Source organism: Sturnus vulgaris, chromosome 2 (assembly GCF_052056855.1).
Source record: "Sturnus vulgaris isolate bStuVul1 chromosome 2, bStuVul1.hap1, whole genome shotgun sequence".
NCBI classification, from domain to species: Eukaryota; Metazoa; Chordata; class Aves; order Passeriformes; family Sturnidae; genus Sturnus; species Sturnus vulgaris.
Genome location: NC_142244.1, coordinates 26,512,586 through 26,540,236, shown reverse-complemented (window position 1 = coordinate 26,540,236; position 27,651 = coordinate 26,512,586). Strand labels below are relative to the sequence as shown.

The 27,651-nt window shown below is 42.4% G+C and overlaps 2 protein-coding genes across 3 annotated transcripts in view; one reads left to right on the top strand and one right to left on the bottom strand.

Annotated features, from left to right (window-relative positions):
• Positions 1-804: 804 nt before the first annotated feature.
• On the bottom strand, positions 805-24,242 carry LOC106861703 (ATP-dependent chromatin remodeler CHD1L). Its single transcript, XM_088158991.1, is given in 25 exon segments — positions 805-1,146; positions 1,847-1,955; positions 2,196-2,310; positions 2,531-2,601; positions 3,348-3,446; positions 4,496-4,704; positions 5,315-5,478; positions 5,840-5,985; positions 7,301-7,468; positions 8,590-8,741; positions 9,164-9,278; positions 10,866-10,933; positions 10,935-10,974; positions 12,074-12,147; positions 13,326-13,422; positions 13,863-13,955; positions 15,056-15,211; positions 15,715-15,762; positions 15,765-15,873; positions 17,112-17,193; positions 19,826-19,857; positions 20,209-20,319; positions 21,568-21,678; positions 22,437-22,549; positions 24,097-24,242. Coding segments are annotated over 25 exon segments (2,658 nt in total). The 5' UTR covers positions 24,194-24,242; the 3' UTR covers positions 805-1,067.
• The window catches only part of LOC106861699 (uncharacterized), a 17,527-nt gene continuing 14,019 nt past the window's right edge, over positions 24,144-27,651 (top strand). For both annotated transcript variants that reach the window (XM_014890267.2, XM_088158982.1), the window contains exons 1-4: positions 24,144-24,466; positions 24,549-24,605; positions 26,125-26,162; positions 27,422-27,562. In XM_014890267.2, coding sequence (XP_014745753.2) covers positions 24,314-24,466; positions 24,549-24,605; positions 26,125-26,162; positions 27,422-27,562 — 389 coding nt within the window. In that variant the 5' untranslated portion in view covers positions 24,144-24,313. The remainder of the gene's footprint in view (positions 24,467-24,548; positions 24,606-26,124; positions 26,163-27,421; positions 27,563-27,651) is intronic.

Here is a 27,651-nt window from a genome sequence, read left to right as displayed (position 1 = left end):
CCAGATGGTGCCACAGGGGCAGTGTAAATCAGCCAGTGAGATGTATGCTGGCAGTGAGATATTTAGGGACATACTTTCAACTGCTTGTGGGGTGATTTCCTATTGGAAGATGAACTTTAAACTGAATTGTTTGGCACCTCACAGTCCTCCTGGTCACAGCACTTATTAGGAGAGCTACTATTGTCTGGTTGTAGAAAAACATTCAAAAAATATGTTGGCTAAAAATAGTGTCAACAGTACAAAAAACAGGGAAGTTCTCTTGCAGTAGAGAAAAGCCAACATCAAAAACTCTGCCCTAAAAAGTGAATCAAAGGGTCATGGAACTTTCACACGGTTTTTCAGACAGCAGTAAGGAGCCGATTTTGCCCTACAGCTGCAACAAAAAGCTGTGTAATGAAATAAGAGTTGTGGGAGAAAGAAGGGTATCATTTATAGTCAGTGGCAAATTTTGGCAGCCTTGCACACCTTTGCCAAGGATACTGATAAGCATTTTGTTAGACTATAACCACATGATTAGGTAGGTAAATTTTATATTTAAACAAATGTAAGTAAAATGGATTTCTGAGAAATCAGAAGAGTATAAACAGTTTATCCTGTGTGGTTGTCATACAGCTGACAGGTTCCTTTCTGCTGAGTTATATGTGGACATGTAGACTGAATGCCAGGTAACTACTAAAAAGCTGATTGAAAACAGGTATAGTGAGATAAGGTATGAAATTTGAGAGGGAGGGAGGGGGCAGGGAAATACAGCTAAACAATACTGTATTCCAAGCCCTAACATTAACAATGTAAGGGACAACAATGGACCATCAGTTAAAAGTTTAATTTTCCATCTCCAAAAGAGATCTGGGATTGAGCCAAAATCCTTCCTCTTTGGACTCTGAAGACAGAGAGAGTCTCATTCCACTCCACAGCCACTGACAACATGCAAATGTTGGGGCCAGTCACAGCAGAGAGGTACAGGTATGAATAATGGCTGTGTAACCCATGTTTCTGACGTGAATGCACTTGGACTGCCTGAGTGATGGTTGCTTTTTGTGCATGTTCTTGGTGAAATTACTGCATCTTCATGGCTTTGAGACTGTCGTTGAAGATAAATATGGCTGTGAAGCAGAGGAAGAACCTTTATTCCTAGAGAAGTAGTATCTAATAAAATGTCAAGGAAATGCTCCCAAGTGTCAACCAACACCAGTCAACATGTCCACTAACATATTTACCAAGGAAGAGAGCCAAAATGCTCTGAATACTTTTGTCTTTGTTTCAGGTTTTTGGTTTCACAGAATTGCTGACAGTGTCAGTATAGCAAATGCATGTCTTCCAAGAGAAGTGACAAAACAGAACCTCCTTGTAAACCTGCTTCCTTTCCTGGAAGGTGAAAATCTTCCTAAGCCTGTCCTAACACACCAACTTTCATCATGTTCAGCCAAGGAAGCAGGCTATCACCTGTTTGAAACATTGTAATGTTTTTTTTATGTTCTCACTTTTGCTGCTTTCTGAGTCACTTCTGTTAGTCTGAAATTCCAGTCATGTCTCCCACAGATGTGGCATATACAGGTAAGTCCATGTTATCGACTGAAGACTAGCACCTGGATCTGATAAATTCACACACTGAATCACACTTATCTGTCATTATCACCTAAATTGCTAAGTCTTCAGTGTGGAATGAGTACCTGGATGCTGTCAGAAATGCTGGATACTGACAGCAAAATGAGAGAAACCAGGTTTTTCAGCTGGACTGGGGCATCTGTGCCTTGCCTTACTTCCTTGCTTTGCATTTACCAAGATATTTACAGGATCATTTCAGTACTAGATGGTGAACAGAATGAGACATACTACAAAAGGATACATAAGACTGGGCACACCCTGAGTTGCCAGGTGCTATAGGATGAGCCGCTCAGTGCCGTACCAGTTGAAGCCTTTTGTTGCATACCCGATCCGTGGAAGATGCACTGTTGCTGAGAAGGAGAGAACAGAGAGTGCACACCCTTCAGCAGAAGATACACATACAGAAAGCAATCTAGAAAAAGACTTCAAGCTACTCAAAAAACCCCAGAATAAATACTTTTGAGCAACCTATCTGCTATAGAGATCTCACTTCGCTTCAGAAGAAAACAGTAGAGAGGTGGAAATTGGTCATCATCTTTAGGTGCAACCACACATGTATGGATTTGCTGTTCTACTACACAGACAATTACCATTCCTTTTCTTGGCTGCTAAATAAATCTTCTTCAGGCCCTTTTCCAAAGCTGATAGCTTAATGCCAGACAAGTTGTTGGACTGATCCCGGTGCTGAGCTACAATCAAGGCCAGCTAAGGAGAAAACACAAAAAATTAAATAGAATCTATATACAGTACTAAGAGATACAGTGACAGTGCTGGAAAACTGCATTACTAACTTTTAGCTGTAATAAATGAAGAAAAGAACTCATCATCTCTAATATTTAACTGCAACTTAGCCATGTTCAGTAATCAGTGCCATTATTGTGAAAAAGACATAAGCTTCGAGAACAAATGGATAGAGCATTCTCACCAAATCTTGTCCTTTTTTCCTGGATATTTTATCATCAATGGGGAATAGCAGGGTTTCTCCTAACTCCAGGTCTGTCCAGAAAAAAGAACATGACAACAATAAAAAATCAGTCCTGAAGAGTAAACAAGCAGTTAATGAAGCAGTGACTTCACCGTCACATTCTGTATTCTCTGAGACTCTATCTTGTCATGATGGTTTCAGCAGTCAGATCCTTTGCCCAGAGAAACAAGACAAACCTTTCTCCCCCGAGTCACACAGTCACACACACATATCCCAGTTAAAGACAACAAATGGAAGGAGAGACACTGAAATGAGAAGAAAGCAACTCCCAGGAAATTAGAAAGATCAACAGGTTCATCTTATAGCAAGATGTCCATTCCTAACCAGCTGCAGGTATCTCAAAACTGTTAATATATGCTCAGGAAAAGATTAGTGCTTGGAGAGAAGCAAAGGCTCAGCTGAATGGTGCCTGAGGTGGCTTCCATCCTTCTTGAAAACACTTTGACAGAAGATGCAGTGCTCTGTCTTATTTAGTGAAAAACATTCTGTGAATCATGTACAAGTTTGGAGTTTCTTCCCTTTTTTTTGTGACTTGCAGGATGGATCAAAATGATCAGCCCCTACACAGAGTTTTCACACTCCAAACAAGCCAAGTCAAAGCATCCACTAAGTACTGCTTTCAGAGCTAGGGATGCACATATCCAGAGAAAGAGAAAAATACATGAGTATCGAGGTATCCAGGCACTTCACTCCTGCAGTGTCAAAAGGATTTTACCTCTTTCAAATATCGGCCTCAGGTCATATTTTAATCTCTTACCTTTCATCTTTCCTGCCATCTCATATATTTTCTTTGGCTGATCAGAACTAGCCTCTAGAGCAGTGAATAAACCACCCCTTCCCCAGCAGCCAGAGTCATCTAGAGTGAAATAACAAGTTACATTCCTATTAGAAGTGTGGTTGAGACCACCTCTGCAGGAAAGGCACCTGCTCTGTATACACAGGCAGTGAACGATTATCAAAACCAGGTATGGGAACTCCATACAAACTTAAGTCAACCACTGTTCAAGGGACTATCCTAAAGGATACACCTCAGTCCTGGAGAAAAACAAACTTATCACAGTTCCCTGAAAAACTGCAGAAAAATTCCTAACTGTCCACTGAGAATGCTGAAACAAGCACTAACCACAGCACTGAGCATATAAACCTGACAGTATCCTGACATACCTACAGGTGGTACACACTACAGAGCTTGCATGTAGAATGTCCCCATATTAGTGCCTTGGGCTTCCCACACCAGGTGTTTGATATCTGCAGTCTTCTACTTGGCATTTGTATTTCAAATATGAGCTTTTGTGCAGAGTGTAACATAAGCCAAAGCAGATGATGATGTTCTGCTGTAGCCCTGGACAGAGAGCAGCTCCAACACTGCTTCAGGAGAAACTTTGTCATGTGACTTTCTCTTCCTCAACTTTAATGTCTTAAAAGAGGGCCTTAAACCAGGAGACTAATCTAGAGCCTCTGTACTGTCAGTGTTGAGAAACAACCACCAAGAAACTCTGACCTCAGCCTCTAGAAATGTCTGTCTTCTCTCTGCTGATCAGAAAAAGAAGATTAATTTCAGTATCTCAGTTTGATCCCTACAGCTTCCACAGGATAAACAAAAGACCCTGCTCTCAGGACCTGTCATCATTTAGCCACAAATATAAAATTTCAAGCCCTACAAGCACCTTTGAAGAGGTTTACCCATAAATCCAGAGTGGGTATGCGAAGACCCTTGCACACCTTGATAGTACTTATGTGGGTTATACATGCTGGAGTAGAGGCTGTATTGCCTCTGCACCACTTGAGATTAAGTCAGACTCAAATCCAAATTACATCAGAATTAGAAACTATAATTGTCTTAGGGACAATTCAACTCCCCTGTTCACCTCACCCAACAGTACTCCTGTTGTTCACAAGTCCCACCTAGGCAATGGACAATGATGGCATCTTCCTCTTCTGCTTGAGGGTGGATTACATCTCCCATGATGTACTTGATATAGTTCTGGTTTCCATCTTTGTTATCTAAATCCACATCCTGCCTCAACTCATCCTCCTCAAACTCTTCCTCAGAGCCACTTTCCTCTGAAGGAAGGCAGGTAGATGTATAATGATTGGCCTCCCACCAGGCCATCCTGAAACCAAGAGAAGAGGATGTTCAATGAAAATCAAAGGTGAGGGCACACAGCTCGGTTTAAATCATTGCAGTGAAACACAGGAGACCTAGATCTGCATTCCCTCTGTTCCCTCCCCATTTTAGGCCAGAACACCGGTTACCAAAGTTTTTATTTATAATATTAGGAGTCACATGTGAATATGATAGGTGAATTGCAGGCATGGAAAAAGTGAGCACATAACAAAGGGCAAGGAGCTACTTGGAGTGATGAAAAGGAAGAACACTTGGGAAACAAGGAGAAAGTTAAGATGTGCCAGAGAGTCACAGATGTCAGACCAATTTATAGGGTCCAACTGTGACATTTCAGAAAGCTTCTCCCAAACGCTCATTGATTGTACAGTCAGACATGGGACTCTTATTCGGTCCATTCTCTATGAATTAAAGTAGAGGTAAAGTCAGACAGGGTATTAAGGAAGAAAGAACCCTTGCCAGGGACTCAAGCCATTTTTCCACCTTCACATCCCCATGTTATGCAGTTTGAGCATATTATTTCCATCAATCAGACACATTCCAAGAGTACAGTGCAACAGACATCAGTTTACAAGTAGTAGATTCAATACAAGCCATACTTTTTCTTGTGTTCTGCCTCTGCTTTTGCTGCCTTCTTTTCCTCCATGAGCCTTGCTCTCTTTCCTGCTGCTTCTTGGCGCTTCTTCTTCTGAGCGTCCAGTTCCTCTTCACTCAGCAAGTGTTTCCTCCTGGCCGACTGTTCCCGAAAGCCTGTGAGAAGGGCCTGGAGAAAGAAAGAAGTATTGCAGAAACAAACTGCTCAACTCAAAGACATGTCCGATGCCCTCCTTAACCTACATTCCTTTCCCATTTGTTTACTTGTCCACAAGTCTTAATCATCAGATCTCAACTGTCACGTAGTTTTGTGACCTGAGTTTATAGAAGTACCCTGTACAGCATATCTCAGATCTGTTAGCAGAACTGCTGAATTGTCAAGCCCTGATTCCAGAGCCAGCTTTAGTACACTGACATCCAAATATTTTAACATGCCTTCTGCAAGCGGTAGGTAAAGAGAGAAAACTGCCAAGTTTCATTTTCCACAAGCAAATGAAAGAGCATCACGGTCCTTGTCACATCTGCCTTACATTTGCTTTGTTCTAGAGAGCTCTCCCTTCCTTACTGGTCTCTTCAATTAATGCTTTCTGAAGATCCAAAAGCTGATCAAATGTTTTTTTGTCTTCTCTGCTTGGTTCTTTTGAATAATCTTTGCCTTCGTACATATATATGTGATCGTTAAAAATATAATTAAAAAGTGTGAAAAGGAACTAAAAGCTACTAACACCTAAACTGTACAGTGAGATCAAAAAAATCTGGCTCTTCTGTGACATCCTCAGCAAAGAAAGATCTTCACTCTCACAATTTTTTTGTATGACCAGAGCCAGTATCATGTAGAAACAAGAGAATCAAGATTTGCTTCCTCTGACAAAAGCTTTTAATTTAAGATAATTTAAGATTTTTAGACTGGCAAGGAAGTTTTCTTCCTATTTCAGTTAATTAATTATTTCAAATTGTGGTTCCATCGCTGTTCTCTTTGGTCATTCCATCTCTGCCAGTGGAGAATTCATTCAGCTCTGCTATGTACTTACAGGCAGCTCTTGAAAAGGGACAGCAAATTTTTGCTTCTGACTTCCCAAATGAAATGAAAGCACAGAACTCTGGCAGCCCAGGGTTGCTGCTCACCATGTGAGTTGCTTTCCCTATACCTATTATACAGTGTGGTACCACTGCCCCTCTTTTAAGTCACCACCAGAAAATACCACTCTTTGCTAACTCTCAGCAAATAATTACTCATTGCTGGCAACTGCTGCTGGATGGACAAGAACTGTCCTGCAGAGACACGTTTCAGTTTCAGTCACAAATTTGTATTTAAGTGCTATTGTGTACCCAGACAAAAATTCAGCCTTTCTCTGGGAAAGAAGGCATTGGAAGAGGGAAGTATCCTTAAAATTTATTTTCACATATTATGGGGCTAAGAAAAACTAACCCCAATTGTGCGACACTTGGGCTGGCAAGCAGAGTTTTGAAGACAGAGTAGGTTTGTTTTAGTTCTATAGAAACCACGACTCTGCATTTCTTATCTCACCTTTTGGATTTTCATAGCCAATAATCTTTCATTTGGAGATAAAAAAAGAAACACCTGCTACATAGCATTTCCTCAACTTACTATTACATCTCCAAAACTTAAGATCTATCTTAATGATTCTCTGTGGGAAAAGCAGTGGCTACAATATGAATATTTCCCCATTTCTCAGCAAATTCCATCTGAGGTATTAAAATATGAAAAGGAATTCACCTCTCAGGCCACCAAAACTGGGCAAGTATTGTTAACATTAACTTACAAACAGGCAAAAAAGGACACAAGAAAAGAACAAAAAAAACCAATAAAGACTCAGAAGTAAAGTCTGTGGATAGGCCACAAACAAAATCCAAGTAACTTAATTACAATTCTGCTTTTCTTTTTCTTGCCTGAAAAAAATGCCACCCCTACCTGGGAAGCCTTCTCTACCAGCACTCAAGTGACAGAGGTATTTAGATTCTTAACTTACTCTCTGTATTTTCCTCTTCATTCTTTTCCTTTTGTGGCAGCACAGTGTCCATTATCCACTGCCCTCCTTCTGTCTCTCCAAGGATGTTTTCCAGATCCACATCCTGTATAGTACTTCCCTCAGAAGAGAGCAATTTATCCAGGCCAAATTTCAAGATTTCACTCAGCTTTAACAAAGAGAAGGGGAAATTCAGTATTATTATCCTTTAATTCCATGTCAATCCCAGTGTCTCGAGCTTGTCAGGCTTAAATGCAAAGGATGTATGAGTGGAGAAAGCTAAGCTTTAAGGCTGCCTGTCAAAATACTTATTCTTTAACATGCCCCATTCTCCCAACACCTGACGGGACAAGCCCCAACAACATATCTCCCTCGATCATAACTCATCCAGACTTGAACAGTCGTTTTTCTTCAGGGCTAAATGACAAAATAGCACTGTACTGACTGCATTCAAGCAGCTTTTTTCATAGCCAGAAAGGCCAGGCTTGCTTTTGCCCTCAACCCCTTTAAAACAAAAGCCTAAATATCATAAAAATCCAGGGGGAGAAAAATATCAGTGTGGAATTTCCTATGGGCTCAGTTCCGCCTCTCCCATAGAAACTATAATTACTGAGATACATACAAGTGGGGTAGGAAGGGCAGGCAGAGGGGGAAAAGGTACACTAAATCCTAGTACACTAGCATACACTCTCCTAAGTTTAGCTACACAGGGGAAACATTCCCTTAACGTCACTTTGCTTGATGTTTTGAAGCCAAGTTCTCAATACAAACCTCAGCTTTCAGGATAGAATTATACATCATGCCCTGACTCCCGAGACACAGTATTTGTCAAGAGACCAAAATAAGATTGACTGAGTTTCAGACTAACAACGAAAAGCTGACTAGGTTATCACCTGACTTCTTATCAGCTCTGTTTGTGAGAGAAAAGCATACGAGACAAATCAGTTATAGAAACAATGAGTCAGCTTCCACCTTTTAAAATTGCCACTAATTATAATTAAAAGACAAGTCAGATAAAGAAAGGTTCTGTCTTCCCCTCTTCTCCAAGACAACACACCCTTTTTCCATAATGAACACACTTCAAAAATTGCAACACCTGTCTTCAAACATCAGATGTCTGGACCTGCATATGAAAGCTATTTCCTACATACGAAAGCTGTCAAGCCAGTGCACAACTGTTTGCAGAGGTTCAAATCCGACACGTCTAATGTTTCTGTGTAAACACAGAAACATTCTGGGACATTTCTAAGGTGGTTACTGGAGTAAAATTGAAGATATACTCTGGTTTATCTGTAACTCTGCTGTTCCCTGAGGCTTGGGTGTTCCCAGAACAAACTGCCCCCCTTCTACAACGGCATTGGTCAGCCGGAGCTTCGAGGCAGCTCTTCAGTAGATTATTTCTTCGACTGTATCTCACCCAATCAAACGGATAATTTTTACAGGCCTTGAAAAATTTAAGAAAATTCTTACTACTTACTTTGTTTAGAGGTGCAGTAAGGTATTTACTATCCCCTCACCCACTCCTTTGGTAGGTAAAGAAGGCAAGAACAAAATGAGCAAAAATAATCAGTAATGTGATGCTGATACAATTCTGCTTGACACGGAGAAATGCCCACTGCAGAAGTGCAGACAAATCTCCACCCTCCATCTCCTACTCCAAATTTACAAAGTTCCCACCCTGGATACATGACAAGGACAAGACTGTATGAGGCTGCAGCTGGAAAATGAAGGCACAAAATCCTCTCTGCTCCTCTTTGATCTTCAAACTATCCTTGTACTTTAACCTTCCCTTGCCTACGGAAGGGGAAAGTAATACTGAGAGGCCAAGAGAGTCAGCAACCAACCACAAGTAGTGACATTTTTCACTTGTGCTGCCCAATCCGGTGAACTCTTGCTATTGCTTGCAAGTCATTTTGTGGGTTAAAATCACTGTCAGTAAAAACAACTGTATCTGCTGCCGTCAGATTCATGCCAACTCCACCTACAAACAAAAGAAGGTCATAAAATATGTCACCAACAGAAAATAAAGGAAAAACTGTAGAATTTATGCTGTGCAAAGTTCTGTCAGATCTGATCAACTGTATCTAATTCAATCCATCTCTCAAATCCAAAGCTAAGTCTCATAAGGATCTAAAAAGATGGGTAAGCCTTCCATTTCCAGCTTCCACCTTTCTGCAACTGTCCATAAAAGAAGCTGTACAATGCAATGTAATAAAAAAACATAGGGTGCGAGTGAACCAATACAAAAGGGACTGATTGTCAAGACTGATGAACATAAACATAATTCTTCTGCAGATTACCCCAGCAAGGACTGGCTTCCCTGAAGCCACAACGGACTGCCTAAGTCATGACTTGGCTGCAGCACAGAACCAGCTATCAACACACCACTGAAACAGTGGAAAACACCAAGCCAAACTATACAATAACCAGAGCCCAGGTGTTTATATGACTTAAAGGTTTTGAGGTTAGAACTTGGGCTCTCATGAAATTAAAAGATAAAAAAACCTCAGTTAATTTTACATTTTGAAATACCTCTACTGTGACCACATACTGTAGTTAAAGAAGGGACAGCCTGCTGCCTTACATTTACCCTAGCTCATGACAAGACACCTTCCCCGTAATCAGAATATCCCTGCAAGTGGAGACAGTCATGCACCTGAAAACCTCTGTCCATAATATAACAGCAATGGCAATACTGTTAGCACACCTGCTCCCAGCTGAATACAAGATGCTTTGGCCAGACAGCAGTGTGCAGTAAAAAGTGACCCTAAGTCTGGCTGGCGGGGGAGGGAGAGGCATGAGAGCTCAGGCACTGTGGTGAGAGACACACATACTCCTGACACACATCCAGCATTAGGGTCTTCCCTTCACTATTCCTGTGTGCTCCCCTCTGTGCGTTGTGGTGCAGGCTCATCAAGACAAGTCTAACTAGAAGCCCAAAGGAAAACTTAGTTCCAGTTTGATATTTGAGCCCAAGCAGTGTGGATTCCTCCTCTGGAGACAAGCAGAAGCCTGGCTCTCTGCTTGTTTGAACAGAGAGACAGGGAGGTTTGAAACTGTGTAGAAGATGCAGATTTGCCCAGGGAGTGAAGAGGAGAAGCAGCACAGATGGCAGTCCCATGGAGTTCTCTGCAGCCTCAGGACAGTAAAACGTTCTCCTTTCAGTCTGTCTGCCAGCTAAAGAGCACATCCATGTTCAGCAAACTTGAGAAGCAATTCCACCAGCTTACTTAAAGGAAGTCTGTTCCTGCCTTAAGTCTTATGCTTGCAGAAATAAAATGGTAGTGAGATTCCTTAAGCTCAAACTGGCACAGAGACAGGCATTACAGAACTTGGAATAAAATAAACTCAAGAGGCTGGAAAAGGATCTTGGCATCAGCTACCAAAAGGAAAACACAGAAACCAGATGTCCTAGATGAGAGACCCAAGTTCAGGATGTGTCCTTTCTCCCTCAAAACTCCCTCACACAAGCAGGCTCTGCAGGAGTCAGAATTCCCTGAAACTTTGCCAGAGAGAATAAAATAACGAGTGCAGAAGCAAGATGGGTTGTTTGTCTCTCCTTACATACCTGCTCTAGTGCTTATCAGGAAGGTAAAGATGGGCTGTTGACCAAAGTTCTTGATGGCAAGGTGTCTCCTCACCCCTAACAGAGCCGTCCAACCACTCGTAGCTGTAGCCTTTCCAAACAAACAACGTGAATGTTTCTGAAATTTTGCCTTTGGTCTTATCCTCTTACCTCATTCTCTATTGTCCCACTGCTGTCCTGAATCTTTTTGTGCCAAGTCCTCCTGACTTGTTTCTCATTTTATTGCCTTCAACTCCTTCATTTTTTCCCAGTTAAACCTCGCATAAACTGAGCTAATGACTCTGACTTCCAGATTGACTGTTGGTAAAGAGTAATTTAGCCGAGTCTGAAGCAGAGACTCTTAGTATTTAATTTACTGCTTGGAAACACAACAGGAAAATTCAGAGCCCAAGTAAAAGAACATTAGCACACAGTCCCATTTCAGACTATGCTGTGCTGGCTGTTGGCCCAACAGCAGGCCAACAACCATAGGATTCTCCTTATCCAAACTCCCACGGCCTTCAGTGTGTGCTTTGCTGTGAGCAAGCAGTATGGGATACAGCACTGTGTTTGGCTTTATTCTACATTTGCAGTTGTCCAAAACCATAAACATCAAACAAAAGCCTCTTTCATGGGAAATCCTAAGTAGGCATAGAGCCACGTGGATTGAAACAAAAGAAAATGTCCCAGGAACACATTGCTAACTGTGCCAAAAATGGTCTGATCCAACCTGCCCTCACAGACATGTTGTGGCCCCACTGTCAACAGCTGTTGTTTTTTTAATAAAAAATTAATTTCCTAGTATAACCGTGGCTTGGTTTATGTTGGACAAAGTGAAGCTAGAGCAAGTCCATTGCCTTTACTGCAATTACTTCAGGACACGGATACACAATTGAACACAGTTGAATTGAAATGAAATATTTTTATCTTCCCATTTGTTAGCTCCATTTCATCAAGGCACAAAAGATGAAGCTACTTTGAAGAACAACACTTAACTGCCAGCTTATTTCAGGAAGCTGGTAACAGTAAAGAGCTGAATTCAAGACCCTCCAATTTACAGAGCTGCTGCAGGAATATGGTACCTATCTACTAAGAACCAAAACAACTTTCTCGCATTCCTTTCTCCATCCCAGGCGGATCAACCAAAATCATAGGACCAATATCTGGCAGGCATCATTAGGACAAGCCCTGTCCTATCAAATAGAACATACCTCTGTAGGTTATGTAGTCCTGCAGGATATCAAGCAGTTGAGTCATCTGAGAAAAGAGTAACACACGGTGGCCACTGCAAAAAGAACATGAAGCCCTGTGATCCTCAGTATGCTGTGACAGCATTTCACAGCGTGCTGGGGGTTCACAATAGCTTAACCAGTCATTATTAGTCCCTGTTACACAACAAGGCCTCCCAGAATCACGCCTGGTCCCTCATCACATTTTTAGCTCAACATCTAAATGTAATCAGTTAAGCTTTATCTGCCATCATAATTTGCCCTGTCCAGACTGTGGAGTCACAGAGAGAAGTAACAGGGCTCTGGCACCGCTCTGCTGCTGGCTGGATACAGGTTGGTGAGTAGCCTGCCTAAAAAGACCCCTAGCTTCAGCCCAGCATGATGAGGTCTTCTTCACCACATGACTGCTCTCAAATCACACACTACAATGCATCTGCATTTTCTTCTCCAGCAAATGACCCTCAAAGATCAAGCAATACCTACAAAGGTGTGTTAGAAATCAACTCTCCTCCCTCCCAGCCCTAGGCCTCAGTGCTCTGTTTAAATCAGACTTCACCCTAGAGCAGAACACAGACATTTTCAAGTCCGGAATTTGCACAGGGCCGACCTGCAGCAAAGACATTCAGTGGAGAGGCAGACACTCACAAGGTGCTACACAGCAGCACAAAGACAACAAAATCACATCAGAACACCACAAGGGCTGTTGAAGCTCTGTCCTTTGGTCTTTGGATTTCAGGTTCTGAACTCACCAGAGTACAACACAAGGGGTTCTGAACACCAATCCCAAAACTTCAGAAGTTTCATCTTATTCTTACGTTTTTCACATTTGCCATGGATTGTGCCTCCTAGGCTAACAAAGGCATGCTAGCACAAAGGAAATCAACTAAGGCATTGGAAACCACTCTTAGGAAACTCACAATCAAAGCAGATATGCTGAATACCAAGTCACATGGCTATAGTCCCAGGTTCTCAAATATGGCAAATATGAGAGCATGTGAGAGAGTTAGTCAACTGCTTCAAGAAATGCTTAAAAGGAAGCTACAAAAATGTTCAAGGTTCCTCTATCATCTCCAATACAACTTTTTTTACTTCTTTAAGGTAGTGAGTAACATGCAATAAATAGGTCAGTGCTTCTGTTGTGATGAATAACTGCTCAACCTATGGCTAAATGAAGTAGTTTGCTTTCCCAGTTTACTTTTTCTCCCTATGTCAACCCCATCCCAGTATGACATACCCAGTGTACAAGAATGAAAGGAGTTTATCCAACAAACACATCTTGCCACTGGCTTCAACAATATGGTCTCCAATCTCAAAGAGTTCTGGCTCAACACCTGGAACAGAAAGGAGTTTCGAAAGCAGAGTTAATACCACAGAAATAACAATTCTGTGGTCAACCTCAGTGTGTCTGTACTGTCACTTTTGCTGAGCAGAGCCACACAATGCTTGTTTGAGAAGTGATGATCCTTCTCTGTCTCTAAATGACACCCTCAGTAGCTCACAAAGTATTGTGATTTCTTTGTTTAGATGAAAGAAGACACAGAAATAGAAAGGTGCAGTTAGAAACTCAGACTTCACACTGTCTCCTACTTTATTTGTCATTACTGATGAACTGTCCTGTGTTGGACATGGTCACAAACTCACAGCTGCTACTGATTCAAGTACAAGAGTGTTTATTACTTGCTTCTTCTAAACATTTTATTAATAATAGAAAAAACACTGTAAATCAAGAAAGTTATTTTTTCTGTTTCAAAAGAGAACACTGCTTTCCTACCATTGAAGAGGTATGGGTGGGCAACACACTTCCGAAGCTGAATTAAGACATTCTGGAGTGTAACCTTCTTTCCTGTTTCATTCTCAAAAGCATCTAGAACAAAGAGCAGAGAAAAGAACAGCAGGGAAGCCCATGCTCCATTAATGGCTGTGACTGGGAATGTCTTAGTACTAAGCATGGCTCTGAAGTGCTTCAGTACTGGTGTATTTCTGTGTATCACATCTGAATTTGAATTTCCCATCTCAAGACTAATTCATCTGTTTTCATGGACCAAAAAAAATTTTCCTCACACTTTTTGGACAGGACTTTAGAAATAAGACCCTGATCAGCACTACTTTGCCTTGTCAGACTCACTGAACTTTCTGTACTCCCTGGAAAAGATCACAGTAATTTTTCTGAAAGCTAATCATCTAAATATGTGAAAGAAATTTGGTGCAAATTTCATTTACATGTTCCAAAAAATTATACAGCACAGTCAAGATCTCCTAGGCAACCAGAACATTAAGAAGAGTTGCATTTTTGTGAGGAACAACAAAAAAATGTATGCACATATGCTGACTATAGTAGAAGACGAAATTTTGGATTTCCAGGTGATGTGCATGTAAAGTGCTAGAAAGCCCTAGAAGAGCAAAAACTCCCCAGTTTTAATTTCCCTACGACAAATACGCACTCACACAGCACATGATGGTAGTGGTTGCATTGTCTACATAAACTTGCAGTTTCCCAAAAACCTCCTATCTGCATTCAGTAGGTTGAAATTTGCTTTATGACATCTGTGCCACTATTAGAAAATTTGTAGAGAACCACAGATCCAAAATTTCTTTTACCATCTTTTTGTTTGAATATAAAGACATGCAATAGGAGCAGGCTTACCTTGTGATAAGTATTTTTAATTACTTTAATTACTTTGAGACTGGCCCAAAGCAGATTCTCAAGTTGACCCTTCCTAGCTCGCAATACCTGAGCAATAGATCAATACATATGTCTCTTGTTTTGCTACAAGCTAAAACCAATTGAGCAAAAATTAAGTAGCCCAAATTTGGCATATTTATTCTGTACATATTCTGCAAATCAAAGTAACTTCTGCTTCTTTACAATAGAGCATGCATGTACAAAAGGAATTAGTTTGCATGTACAACAGGAATTAGTTTTGGTTTTTAAAATAACTTATAGACTTCAAAATGCCCAGTTACCTATATCTTTTGTCAAAATGGCCTTGTAGTACTTCTTCTGCAGAGCTGACATTCCATGGTACAGAACAACTTCCACCTTCTTTGGCAGCTCTGCAGTCATCTCAGATTTGACTCTCTGAAGCAGAAATGGCTGCAGAAGACTGTGCAATTCTTTGGCTATGCAGAGGCAGAGATAAATTAAAAAAAAAAAACCCACCAAAGAAAACAAAACAAAACATAATAAACGAATAAACAAAAAACTCCAAAACAAAACCACCACCACCAAAAAACAACAAAAACACATACACAAAAAAACCAACCAACAAAAACAACCAAACAACCAAAAGAACAAATAAAAAAAAAACGCAGAGGAGAATACTGTGTTAAAGGTAAGGAATTCATACAATACATTCAGAGATACACTTTCAATATAAATGTAAAAGACATCTCACATCTATTAGAGAAATCATTCAAGCCACATTTTACAAACACAGAAACCAAAATATAGCTGCAGACCTGCAATAATTAGGAGCTACATTAAGATAGCTCTTGCCTTAAAAGTAATCATTAGTTTTCGTGGCTTTGTCCTAAAGCTTGTCACCACTAAAAGAAAGCATGGTTGTTTCCTAGTCAAGATAAAAGCTAGCTTTGACTGAAGTACAATGTTGCTTATTACTGACCTGGCTCACTCTCCTTTTCAATAAGTTGGTAATACTCAACAAACTCACTTGTTCCCTAGGAAAGATGTCAGGCTCAATAAGGCTGAGTAAGGAGCACAGTTCCTGGAGGCTGTTCTGGACTGAAGTGCCTGTGAGTAGCAGGCTGAAGCCTATCGAGAACTGAAAAAACAGCAATAAAATAAAATTATTAGGAAAAAGTATTTGTAATGAAAAGTTAGTTAATACACAAGTCCGCCCACTCTTAAACTTAACTTAAAAGATGTGAGGCAGCACAGAACTGCTCACAGAATGCTGAAGATTTGCCAAAACCATCCAAACATGAGGTGTGGTGTGACAGTCAAACAGCTGCCAAGTGACTAGGCTGACACCAGTGCAAGTAATTCAGTGTAAGCAAAATAAGAACAAAGTGCAAAACGGACTCCATTAAAATGCTCAGGTCCACGCAGTCTACAGTCTAATACTGCATACTAGATGTTACATAAGGAGGGATAACTGGAAAATGCAGTTGGAACAGGACAGTGAAATGAAACTGCGTCAGACTAAGTTCCAATTCTGTTTGCTGGGTAACTCAGACAAACAGCAACATTATCTGGTCCATGTTGCTTACAGTAATCCCCATAGACTTGGGAAATATGTTTACCTTTGGAAAGATACAAATTTTTCTCAAGTTTGGTAATAGAAAATTGGTTAGGAGGAGATGAGGTGAATCATGTCTTTTATTTTGTGATTACAACCAAAGCCCCTGAATTACAGACATCATGGACAATATGATCAGAATATGTAAGACTTTCAGGAATTCAATAAAACTCCTCTACTTTCCAAGGTGTATTGTAGTACATTGTGGCTGAAGCCAGCACACACCAAACGCCAGTGTTTCACTGCCATGACAAGAAGTGCAGCCTTCACTCAGGCATTTGTGCTGCTCTGGCAGGGTGCTTTGGAAGCTGGAGCAATTCTTCTAGTTGTAAACAAGGGTGGCTCCATTAAATGACACCAGAAGTCAGTAGTTCAAGACTTGAGGTCTCATGAGCTAGGCAAGGGTTCTTTCAACCTGCCAGAGCTAGAGATGGCCTCTTTTCCTTAAGTCAGCCAGACTTCTACTTCTGCAGTAGCATGGCTGTGGTTCAGCACCATGTCTGGCTGTTTTACTTTTTCAAATCTTTCAAATTGCTCCAACATGGTAAGCCTAAACATGACGCAGAATGAGAGGGAAGGTCTAAATACTGCCTACTGCCATGCAAAGCCAATAAAGCCTTTATCTCTCTGCCACTGAATACGGGAAGCTGTTCACCAGCTCTGATGGAAACAAGTGATGGTTCAGAGCTTAATGCTCTGGGAACAGAGAATCTGAAAAGGGAAAAGTCTTAAGACACTAGAAGGTAGATGAGTTACTTTACCCCAGAAAGTGTCTTGTAAAGAAGAGATTTTTGATTTTTCAGTCTGTGAGCTTCATCTACAACCAAGGCAGCCCAGTTAAAGCTGAATAAACAAAAACCAGCATCTTCAGTTAGGGGCTGACAATTCATTCTTTTAAGTACAAAAAGACTGAAGTGGTGGGTGGCTCTGCTTGGCTCAACTTGAGGCCGGGTCCCACCCCATGAACAACAAGCAAACCCCAAAAGTGGGGTGGCATTCACAGGTACTGTTTTTGAAGAGCCAATACAGGTTTTTAACTATAGTCCGGATGAGTTTTTTCTGAAATCAAGACTAACAAAATTCACTTGAATTTCTTGCTTCTCTCTCCACCTCTCAGGAAAATGACATAAACACAGTTCATTGAACATTCAAGGAGGTCTCTGATTTGGAAAAAGAGACATGAAACTAGGCCCTAGCACCTGTGCAAAAACCCAGCAACTATCATGAGGCAGTCACGGAAGAGTGATCCCAAGACTTTTGCAAATCACCCAAGACAGGAGCTTCAACTTATTCTGTGTTCATACAGCTCTATGCAGAGTGTCCTCAAATAGGTTGCAGAATCACTGGTGATCCAGTAGATCCACTAGGCTTAACTGAAACTCCACATCTTCTCAACCCTCTGTGTTTGTGCCTCCTTATCACTAGGGTTTCAACTTCCACATGAGAGTCATTCCCAGGGGTGGGAAAGCATGAACCTCCATCTTTTCTCACTCACGCACTTCTCTTCCCAGTGGAATACAACATCTGAAATCACAGTGACCTACGTTCTTCCCAAAAAACCTTTTTGTTTGCCTTGATTTCCCTCCCTGCTGTATCACAGAGGTTCTCCATTGCCAGAACAATCAAATGTCATTACTCTTATTCTACAAGCTCAGGAGCTGAATTGCAGAAGGACTCTGCACCGTGAAGCACTGCAGAAGCTCATGTGCAGAGCAGAGTCTGATCCTTCATCTATTCCATTAGAACATGGCTCTTGCTCAACTCATTTGTCCTGTTACACTGCTTGTAAGGAGTAGCGGTGGGGAGACATCTGATAACTCTGACCCCTCTTTACAAAGTGCTCCAAACGCTCCCACACAGGACAAGGTACAACTGACTAGCAACCACTTTTTTCAGAATGAAGACTAAAGGGCAAAACCCTAAATTTGAGTGACATGGCTTTAATTTCTAGCTTTAGAAGTAGGAAATTACTCTGAAGCTGACATTTCTCTGATAATAGAGCTGGCTACTTGCTCTCCCTGGGTGCTACATACCTGGGCTACACTTTAAAATAGAATAATATGCAGCAAAGCAGAACATGATATGGAACTGTAAGGACAATACAGTCATGGCAACCTTTCATTAGACCTGGTTTCTACCATGATGTGCAGCACAGTCTGCTACTTCCAGCAGTGGCCAAGTGTGGAGGTCCATGGGCCTGCCATGGCCCTGCCCATGGCCTTGCCCTGGAGGGATGTCCCTTGAATGGGCTGTGATTAGTTTATCTCAACCCTCCTGGAAAGATGCTCCTTAGGTTGGCAAATCTTTTCTTATCATGGTGAGCTATCCCCCAAAGACTTCAGTGATCCCACCATGCCCTAGTACCCATGTTAATCCTTTTTAACCCATTGGTCTTTCCCCCTTGATACCACCCTTGCTTTCCCCCATAAAAAACAGTTTTTCCCCCAGTTCTTTAGGGGAGCTGTTGTTCCTGGCTCCCTTCACAGAGCTGCTGGATAATAAAGGAATCTCTGTGGAATTTGCCATACAAGCAGAGCTGGAATTGCTGAGCTGAAATCACTGAGCAGAGCTGATCACTTGTGGCCCCAGGCCACGCTTCCTGAGGTTTATCCAGTGGCTAGAAGACCAGCCAGAAGACCCCCCTAGAAGGCAGTTCCTCAGCGGGACCCTCTCTCTGGGAAGGTTGTTGGCTTTCTGGGTCTGGAGCATCAGATCTCCATGGACTCTTGAGCAGCCTACAGCCAAGGACAGGTGCTTTGCTGAAAGACAGGAGGGTGCCTACTGTGGGCCTGACTAGTCCTGACAGACACAAAATTGTGCCAGTGGGAGCCACTGGATTTCTGCTTCTACAAAGATACTGAGCCATTCATTACGTATAGCTGTTCCCAGCATTTGTCACAATACCACTGCAAGGCAGTGGCACTACTACTAAGAAAAAAATTCCTCCCCATTTCAAGTGGAAAAAAAAAGTCCCTCCCCACTCCTGTGGAATTCTGCATGACCATGACAGTACCTCCTACAGGCTGAATTTCAGCTGAATAACCAGTCTTTGTATAAGGCTTAATGCTTCATAAGTGCTCCACAGTTCTGACTGGAGGTAATAAACTTCAGGACATGGTATTAGCACATTATCACTGTTATAATGCAGGTCAGTTTCAGTGAATTTTGCAACTAATACCTTTATAACCTGAAGCTCTTGAGGATGTCCTCTGCTGGACTGATATTTAATGTACTGCTGTAAGTCACTATGTGCCATATTGCTTTGAGTTAACTGCCTTGAAACCTGTCCTTGGGGGAAGTTCACATATATTTTAGCTGACATTAAAGACTGAAAGTTGGAAAAGTTCTAAACACAAGCCAAAAACATCCCTGTCTCTTGTAAAACAATACAGAATATTGCACATCCAAACATCCACGTAAGAAGTCGTTGACAGATAGGCAGACTAAAATTTGAAGAAATTAAAACCAGACTCACGACTTTAGAAATGATGCATCTTTCAGGCAAATCTGCAATGAAAGAAAATGAACTGTGATTTATGATTTAAGTAAATACATCAGTTAAGAAACAGAGCATTTTTCTGTCTACTTGCAAACTATGGTGAAATAGAGCAGAGTGGAATGAAGGCACTTACTACCTGAGGAAAAAAACATGACAGCTACATGACACCTTCAGCATGTCATGGTTTAACACCACACGCCCTCTCACTCACTCTCCACCAAGAAGAGAGGGGAAGATAATTGGAAAGGGAAAACTGAGAAAACTTGTGGGCTGACAAGGCATGAACTGGGTGGTACAGAGGAATCAAAAAGGCAAGGAAAACTCGAGCCCCCCTTTCAAGTGACAAAGACATCACGTACCTCATATGTTGTCAGGAATGTATAGAAGTGATAGTCTTTCAGACTCTCCTGCAGTTTGGGTCTCTTTTCCTTGCTGCCTACATATGTTATGAAAGAAAGGCCTGGACCAAACTTGTTGTTAAGAGAAAGTGAGCCAAGCTAAGTGTTTTCATGTGTTTATGACTCTGGATCCCATTATTAAACACAGCCACTGCATAGGTAATGAGAATTCATACCCAAACACCCTACACTCCTGTGAGATGTGTCTGGATCTCAGCTTTTGAATCTCACTCCTTCATAATTTTTACCTCAGGTTGGCACATCAGCTGCTGGCTCTGGTTTGGACAAGTCATAAATAAATCTGCATTCTTCTAGGTGTAAGAGTCAAAGGCAGATGATTGAAAACCAGTCTTATGACCTAACTGCTATTCTGAACTGAAAAAAGTTCATAAGAAGCAGGTGAATTAATACAATTGGCCCAGATAAGGCCAAAGAATTGGCCTGAATCATACTAAAATAAAGACAAAAAAATGTCTTCTGCAAAGAGGTCCAAGTCAGGGCCTCAAAAATATATTCTTTCAGTCAAAAAGCAGATAAAACCAGTTCCAGTTGTTGGGACCATAAAAATGTTCCTTATTTAATCCCACTACTGTTTTTTACCTAACATTCCTTTTGGAAAGCTGCACTGCTGATCTATGAAGGAATGCACTTTCTCCCAACTATTCCAACCCTAAGTCTATCCAAATCAGGCCAGCTCACTTCCAGATGTAACCTGGATTACTTCAGATGCTAAGAGACAGCATCAGCCGACGGCCACACAGACTTCTGTTCTAACCTTTAACTTCTAGCACTTTCTCTTAAAAGAAATCTGTGGGCTACAGACCACAAATGCACGTATTTCAGGCACAGCAGATACACCATCAGCACAGTCACCCCAGTGAGGATGGGCTGCATGCACAAGTGTGATGTATTTTGTGTGGATATGTGAGCACGCTCCCCAACTTGGGTCTTAACTTTCATTTTAAAGATTCCTGGCTATCTTCAGCAAATTTTGCATAAGAGAGACTGAGCAGGGAGGGTTACAAATCAATAATAAGCAAGGAGCCAGTGGAGGCATTTGGACTGAAAGTCAGCCAATAATATAGGATGGATGGATTCATGTATACTATAGCATTGTAAAGGCTATGCAATGACTGCATACTTTGCATTGATTTGTTGGTTTAGTAGCAGCTTCCCTTTTCACTTTTTATCCTTTCGAAAGGATAAAAAGAAAATGTTGGAGTAAGCATATTTGAAAAGCATCTTTGCAATCTTGCAATTTGCAAACTTTGCAATTGCAAGTCTGAGCAATACTATGGTAAATCAGACAACTGTTGAAACTTACCTCTCCAGTTCTTCCTTCCAGTTGCTCAGAACTGACAGAGAACAAAGTATCAGAAATCTCTCTTTGTTGGATATTTTTTTTGTCAAATAAAGAAGTAGAGAAATGGTATAAAAGGCAAGGAAAGTATTTTTTTATAACAAGGGAAGGGTTCAACCTGATAGACTGATTCTACATAAGCTGTCTCCTTGCTGAGCTTTGCAGCTAGTTTCCACAGGTTCATGATCACAAATCAGAGTTAATAGAATATCAAGTGTGATACAGACAAAAAGCCTTAGATTCTAAAATATGACTTCAGTATATGGAGCCCCTTTCCAAAGGCCTTTCTTGCACAGTCACAAGCCAGGTCGTCCATGCATCACTTTCTAAAACTATTTGTAATTGAAGATCTATTGAATAAAATCAGCTGATCAAAAGCACAAAAGTAATTTTCCAACAAAACTTAAATCCACTGAAAAAAACTTAAAAAAAAAATCCAACAAATCTTGAAAAAATTTGACCTACAAATTTTAATCCAAAAATCTTCTTGGTGCAGTTGCATCAAAAGGACATTATTTTTCCTGTACGGGCTGTGTATTTTGCCTTCAACTCTGTACACTATGGATTATGCATTAAGGTGTTTGTGTAAAATGGCCACTCATCTTCTTACAAAACCCTGAAACCTATTTAGAGTGACTCAGAACTTAACTCAGGACTTGTTTTAAGTGGTTCAGGACTGAAAGAGACAATGAGCTCTCACTTGAGTATGGAATTCTGAAGGCGTGGGGGATAATAATTAGGGTGCTTTTTCTTTTTCATTCTGCAGAAACACTGGGCTAAAAATCCAAAAATTTAAGCAAAGATTATTTTCCAGAAGAAGAAGACACACCTGACAAGTTTTCTCAAGGCCCATCTCATCACCCAGGATACAGCCATGCTGGACTTCATAGCATTGCACCAGCCAGTTTATACCTTCTAATTGATAGGGACGAAGTTTAATGCCTGGGAATAAAAGTGATTTGTTACACTTACAGTCACCCAAAGCACTTTACATACACACTAAAAACAGGTCCTGCCCAGAACAGGCCTTGCCAAACATCTGCCTTACACGAAAAGCACAGCAGCCTTCAGCAGAAGCTGGTTTACCCTCCTGGACAGCAAAGACTCCGATGTTACAGCAATTCCATTAAATTAAAGCATATTCAGAAACTTACACACACAAAAATGCCCTGAGTCATTGCAACAGACTGTACAAGGAACCTGATCTAATAATTAGGCTGGTACTTTGCATTTCTTTAGACAGCTTGACTTTCAGCTTGAGTCATTTTTAAAAAATATATAAGTACTAGAGCTAGGGACATGCTTTAGGCTACCAGAAATGTTTGTCAGAATTCATTATTGTATAGTAATAATTTCTCAACAAGATGCTTTCCAGCTTTTCTGTACTTAAAGCCAACAGGCCACTGAGACTACTACCACCATTGCAATCCTTTTCATGGGGCACAATATGTCAAAATGAATACAAAACAAGTCATACAGGAGTTGGCAAGACTTTTCCTTGTACTTAGACTCAAGAGCTATGTATTGTGCTACTGTTGCCCTCTCTTCCCTGGGAGAATATGCACACTGAGTGCGTGAAGTAACTCACCAGCCCACAGGACCCAAACCAGCCTGGGGACTGAGGTGAGGACTTCCAGCAGGTAAGGCAAATGTGCGGGCAGGATGGATTCATGTTCAACATCAGACCATTTAGAGGCTACTGAACAGGCCAACCCTTGTTCATGTTGTCCTGAATCACAGAGCTCTCTGAGGCTGTGCTGAGGCAGTAGGGGAGTTAAAGCCAAGCTCAGCCCTGGCCCAAACATTCACATAACCCCAAAGCCAAGAACAGGGACTGCAGCATCTGGGAAATGTTCGCACAGAGTGGAGAGCATGGCAGCAATGCCATCTCTGCAGCAGCTGCAGCAGATCACTTTGACAGGCCCGGGAACCACTTTATTTGCATTTCATTTATTTTTCTGTTAGTACAGAGCTCAGACAACTACAGCTGAGAGAACTCGGGTTGTCCAGGCTGGAAAAGAGAAGGCTTCAGGGTGATGTAATTGAGGCCTTTCAGTACCTGGAGGGAATTTCCAGGAAAGATGGGGCAAGACTATTTACAGGAGCTTGCAGTGACAGGACAAGAGGGAACGCATTTAAATTGAATGAGAGTATATTTAGATTAGATATTACGAAAACATTCTTTACTGTGAGGATGGTGAGCCACTGGAACAGGTTGCCCAGGTAAGTTGTGGATGTCCCGTCCCTGGAGGTGTTCAAGGCCAAGTCAGATGGGGCTTTGTGCAACTTGGTCTAGAGGAATGCGTCCCTGCCCATGGCAGGGGGGCTTGGAATTGGATAATCTTCAAGGTGCCGTTCCAACCCAAGCCATTCTATGAGATGGGCAGCACCAGGCAGGGCAAGGCCCCTCCGCCACATCCCGCCATCTCTTGACAGCAACCTCATCCCTAAGGCTCCCTCCCGAACCTTCCCCCGAGCTCCCCACTGACCCCTCAGCCCCCACTGCTGCACGTCCGCCTCCTGCACTCCCGGACTCCTGTCCCGGACGCCGCCTGCGCGGCGGAGCGCCTGGAAGAAGCGGGACATAGCGAGACGACAGCCACCCGCAGCACCGCTCCGTTTCCACCGCCTGCGGCCGACTGCGGGCGGGGCCAGCAGCAGCACCGCCCCGGCAGCGGGAGGGTTCCCTGGGAAGGGAGCACGGCGATGGCGCCATTGCTGCTGCTGCTGCTGTCGCTGCTGCCCGCGGCCGCTGCCACCTACCTGTGCTGCGTGCGGCGGCACACGGGCAGCGCGGCGGCCGTGCTGCACCGCCGGGGGCCGCGCCAGGCCGGGCCACCGGGCCCGCCCCGGAACACTGTGAGCGCCGGGCCGGGCGGGGGGCGGCGGGCGCGGGGCGGCGGGTCTGGCGCTCACCTCGCTTCTCGCCTTCTTTCCGCAGTGGGCTCCGAGGCTGTGCGGCGCCAGGCTGCGCCTCTTCGTCCATATGGCCAACACGGTGAGTGCGGGCCGGCAGACAGGACAGTGAAACCCGGGGCTGCGCGGGGGAAACAGGGCAGGGGATCTGGAGGGAGCGGGGCTCGGCGGGGAGATTGAGGCTCTGCGTGCTCTCAGGTTCCCGTGCGCCCCCCAGGTGTGATACCGCGGGCCCTGAAAGCGCCGGCCTCTGTCTGAAGGGTGTCCTGTGTGTCTTCGGGTGTGGAGAGCCCAAAGCTGACATCAAACTCGAAATACAGCTGCTAGCAGCTTTCCTTGGAAGGACTTGGGTCCCTCAGCCCTCTGAGGGAGGCTCCAGCAGGGTGCAGAAGGCACCTGTGCCGCCAGTGCTCCTCTCGGGTGGGCTCTGGCGTGTTTGGGAGCCTGCGGGCTGATCCCGCTCTGGCAGTGGGAACGCTCGGTGTCAGCATGCAGGGAAGAAAAGCCTGCATCCCCTGGGCACTGCCCACCTCGCACCAGCTTCTGCTGGAAGCAGCTGAGTTTGGTTACTGCTGCTGTTGCTTGGCCTTTTCCTTTTGAGCGAGGTAGGCACAAAAGTTTCTTTTCGGCTATGTTACCTGTTACAAAGCTTGGTGTCCGGCTGGAGCGAAACAGCTTGGTGGGTTGTGTTTATTTATGAGAATACCTTAGGAGTGGCTCTCTGTCAAGATGTAACAACGAGAGTATTTTGTTATCTTTTGCTTTGTGGCTGCTTCTGGTGTATAGCGAAGGGCTTCTTTCCTTGGAAGGGGGCTGTGATATTCTCATTCTCCTACGGGATTGTGCTGTGTTAGATTACATGTCGATCAGGAGCCATTTGTTTGTGTTTTCAAAAAGGTGCTGTAATTCTTATGCAATGTATGAGATAACATGCGGCTTCGTGGGACTAGCAGTGTGAGCCTTGTCTCAGACTTGTACTGTATTTGTATATCTCACGTGTTTCTGAAGTCCATTGTTAAGATACTAAGACAGACCAAAACAAGGCTGGTCTCTTTGGGACTGCTGATGCTGCTACACTTGGAGGCAGGGTATTGAAGGAGTATTTTCAGCTGTCTGCTACCACAGAGTCTCTAAATTTCTTCACACTTTTCCAAGTTGACTCATTTTACTGTGGGAGCTGTTTGAGAGATGGGAAAGGTCCTAATAGTAAATAAAATAATAAGCTCCTACCTTATCCCGTGTTTGCATGATCTGTGGAACACGAAGAAAATAACAGAGGGGAGCTGTATAGATATTTCTTAACAGAGTTGTACTGTAGGTGCAGGCTGTGTTAGTCAGGGAAAGACAAAAGCAGAAGAATCAGAAGAATACTCTTTTTATAATTATATAAATATGAGACGTGAGGGGAAAGCATTTCAGGCCTTTTTGTGGTGTAAAATACAACTGTTTGTGCTGTTTCTTTACTGCATAGCATTGCATGCTCTCTAGGATGCTCCGAGCCTGCAGCAATCGTGAACATATTCAGCATTCCTTGTCTAGGGAAAGACGGTGTTCAGGTCAAAGTTGCTGCAAAACAACATTTTTGCTTGCTTTTTTCCTAGGCTTTTGGGCAGATCTGCTTACTGCCATTCTTAATGAGGTAAGTGTGGGGAGTTTTCTCCCATTCCGAGTTTCTTTTATTTATTTTTTTAGGTTTAAGGTACTTGCGTTGCACACTGCTTGTAGGTTATCTGAAATTGTATTTTTTAAAGAGAAAAGCTGCATAATTTTTTTGGAGAGTGAGTAAGATTATTTGATAGATTATATAGATGTTTGCTAGATTATTTTTTAACTACTGTTATTTGAGTGGGTCTCTATGAGAAGAAATTAACCTTTTTTCACGCTCTTGCAGCTGCATAGAAATTGTATTCGCCAGCTTTTCTTTTTGCCCTTTGTTTGCCTTTATGTCTCTTTGCCTTTGCACTTTTATTAAAGGACAAACTTTTTTTCAAAGCTGGTGGATGTGCAAATATGCTATGCTTATCACTGATAGGGTTAAAAGAATAGCAGTAGTGGGGAAGTGAGGCCAGATATAAAGTTCAGAGGTTTTGGTAAGTTCTTTTTAATTATGTTCTCTATTTTAGGTCAACCTTTCTTCTTTCTCTCACATGTGTTTTTGTTCAGAAACTGATTTCAAGTATACATTGCACTAGGAGACGCTTGGGTAAGAGGTTCAGGAACCTCTTCATGCTTTTTTCATATAGTTTGCTCATGGTTTGAAGGGTCATCTGTGCAGATCCCAGGACACTTGAGAACTGTGTCACCCCTGAATTTGACTTGGGATGTGGGCTTTTTGAGCAAATCAAACCCAGGCAAGTGTCACTGCTGTTATACTGCAGATCATTCCTGGATATCTGTGACAGGGTTTTGGTTTCCTGGCTTTATGTGGTCCAAGCTATGGATTTATGCTGCAATCCCCGTTGTATTTGATTGCCAACCAACTATGTTGAAGCAGGTCATGGAAAAGTCTGAAGAGGTGCTTGTTTTAACAGGATTAGTCGTTGACTGTATGGCTTACACTACACTCTCCTTTTATTTTCCTCTCTATTCCTGTCTTGTTTGGTCTGTTATGGGAGGTCTAATTAAAGTGAATCAAAAACTTCCACCATTTGTTTCCCAGCTCAGGTTTACAGCAGCTGGTCTTATGTCAAGAGGTAGGAGGCTTTGTTAAGCAGGCAGAATGGATTTGATGCTGCCTTTAGGAAACATGTGAGAGATTAGCTTGTAACTGTTGCAACTCCCTGCTGTGAAAGCCGACTGCTAAGACAAAATGTTCTTCGGTAAGGTTCCTTCTGAACAGTCTGAAAGATTAGTCAGAGTCAAGGTTGAAAACTCCAGCAGTGACTCTCTCTTATTCAGAATGAACAACTTCTCACTTATGCGTTCCCTTGACATTCATGAAGATCCCACGTTTATCCCGGAGGTTGCTGCCAGTGTTACAGAAGACAAGTCTGAGGCTACAAGTCCTTCAGATGTTATCAAGCAGCTGACAGATGCAAGGTCAGTATGTGATGTGTAATAGAGAAGTGGAAGAACACACATGCTGGCACTGTTATATTAGTGGGAAGTTGTCATTGTCAGCAGTTTAG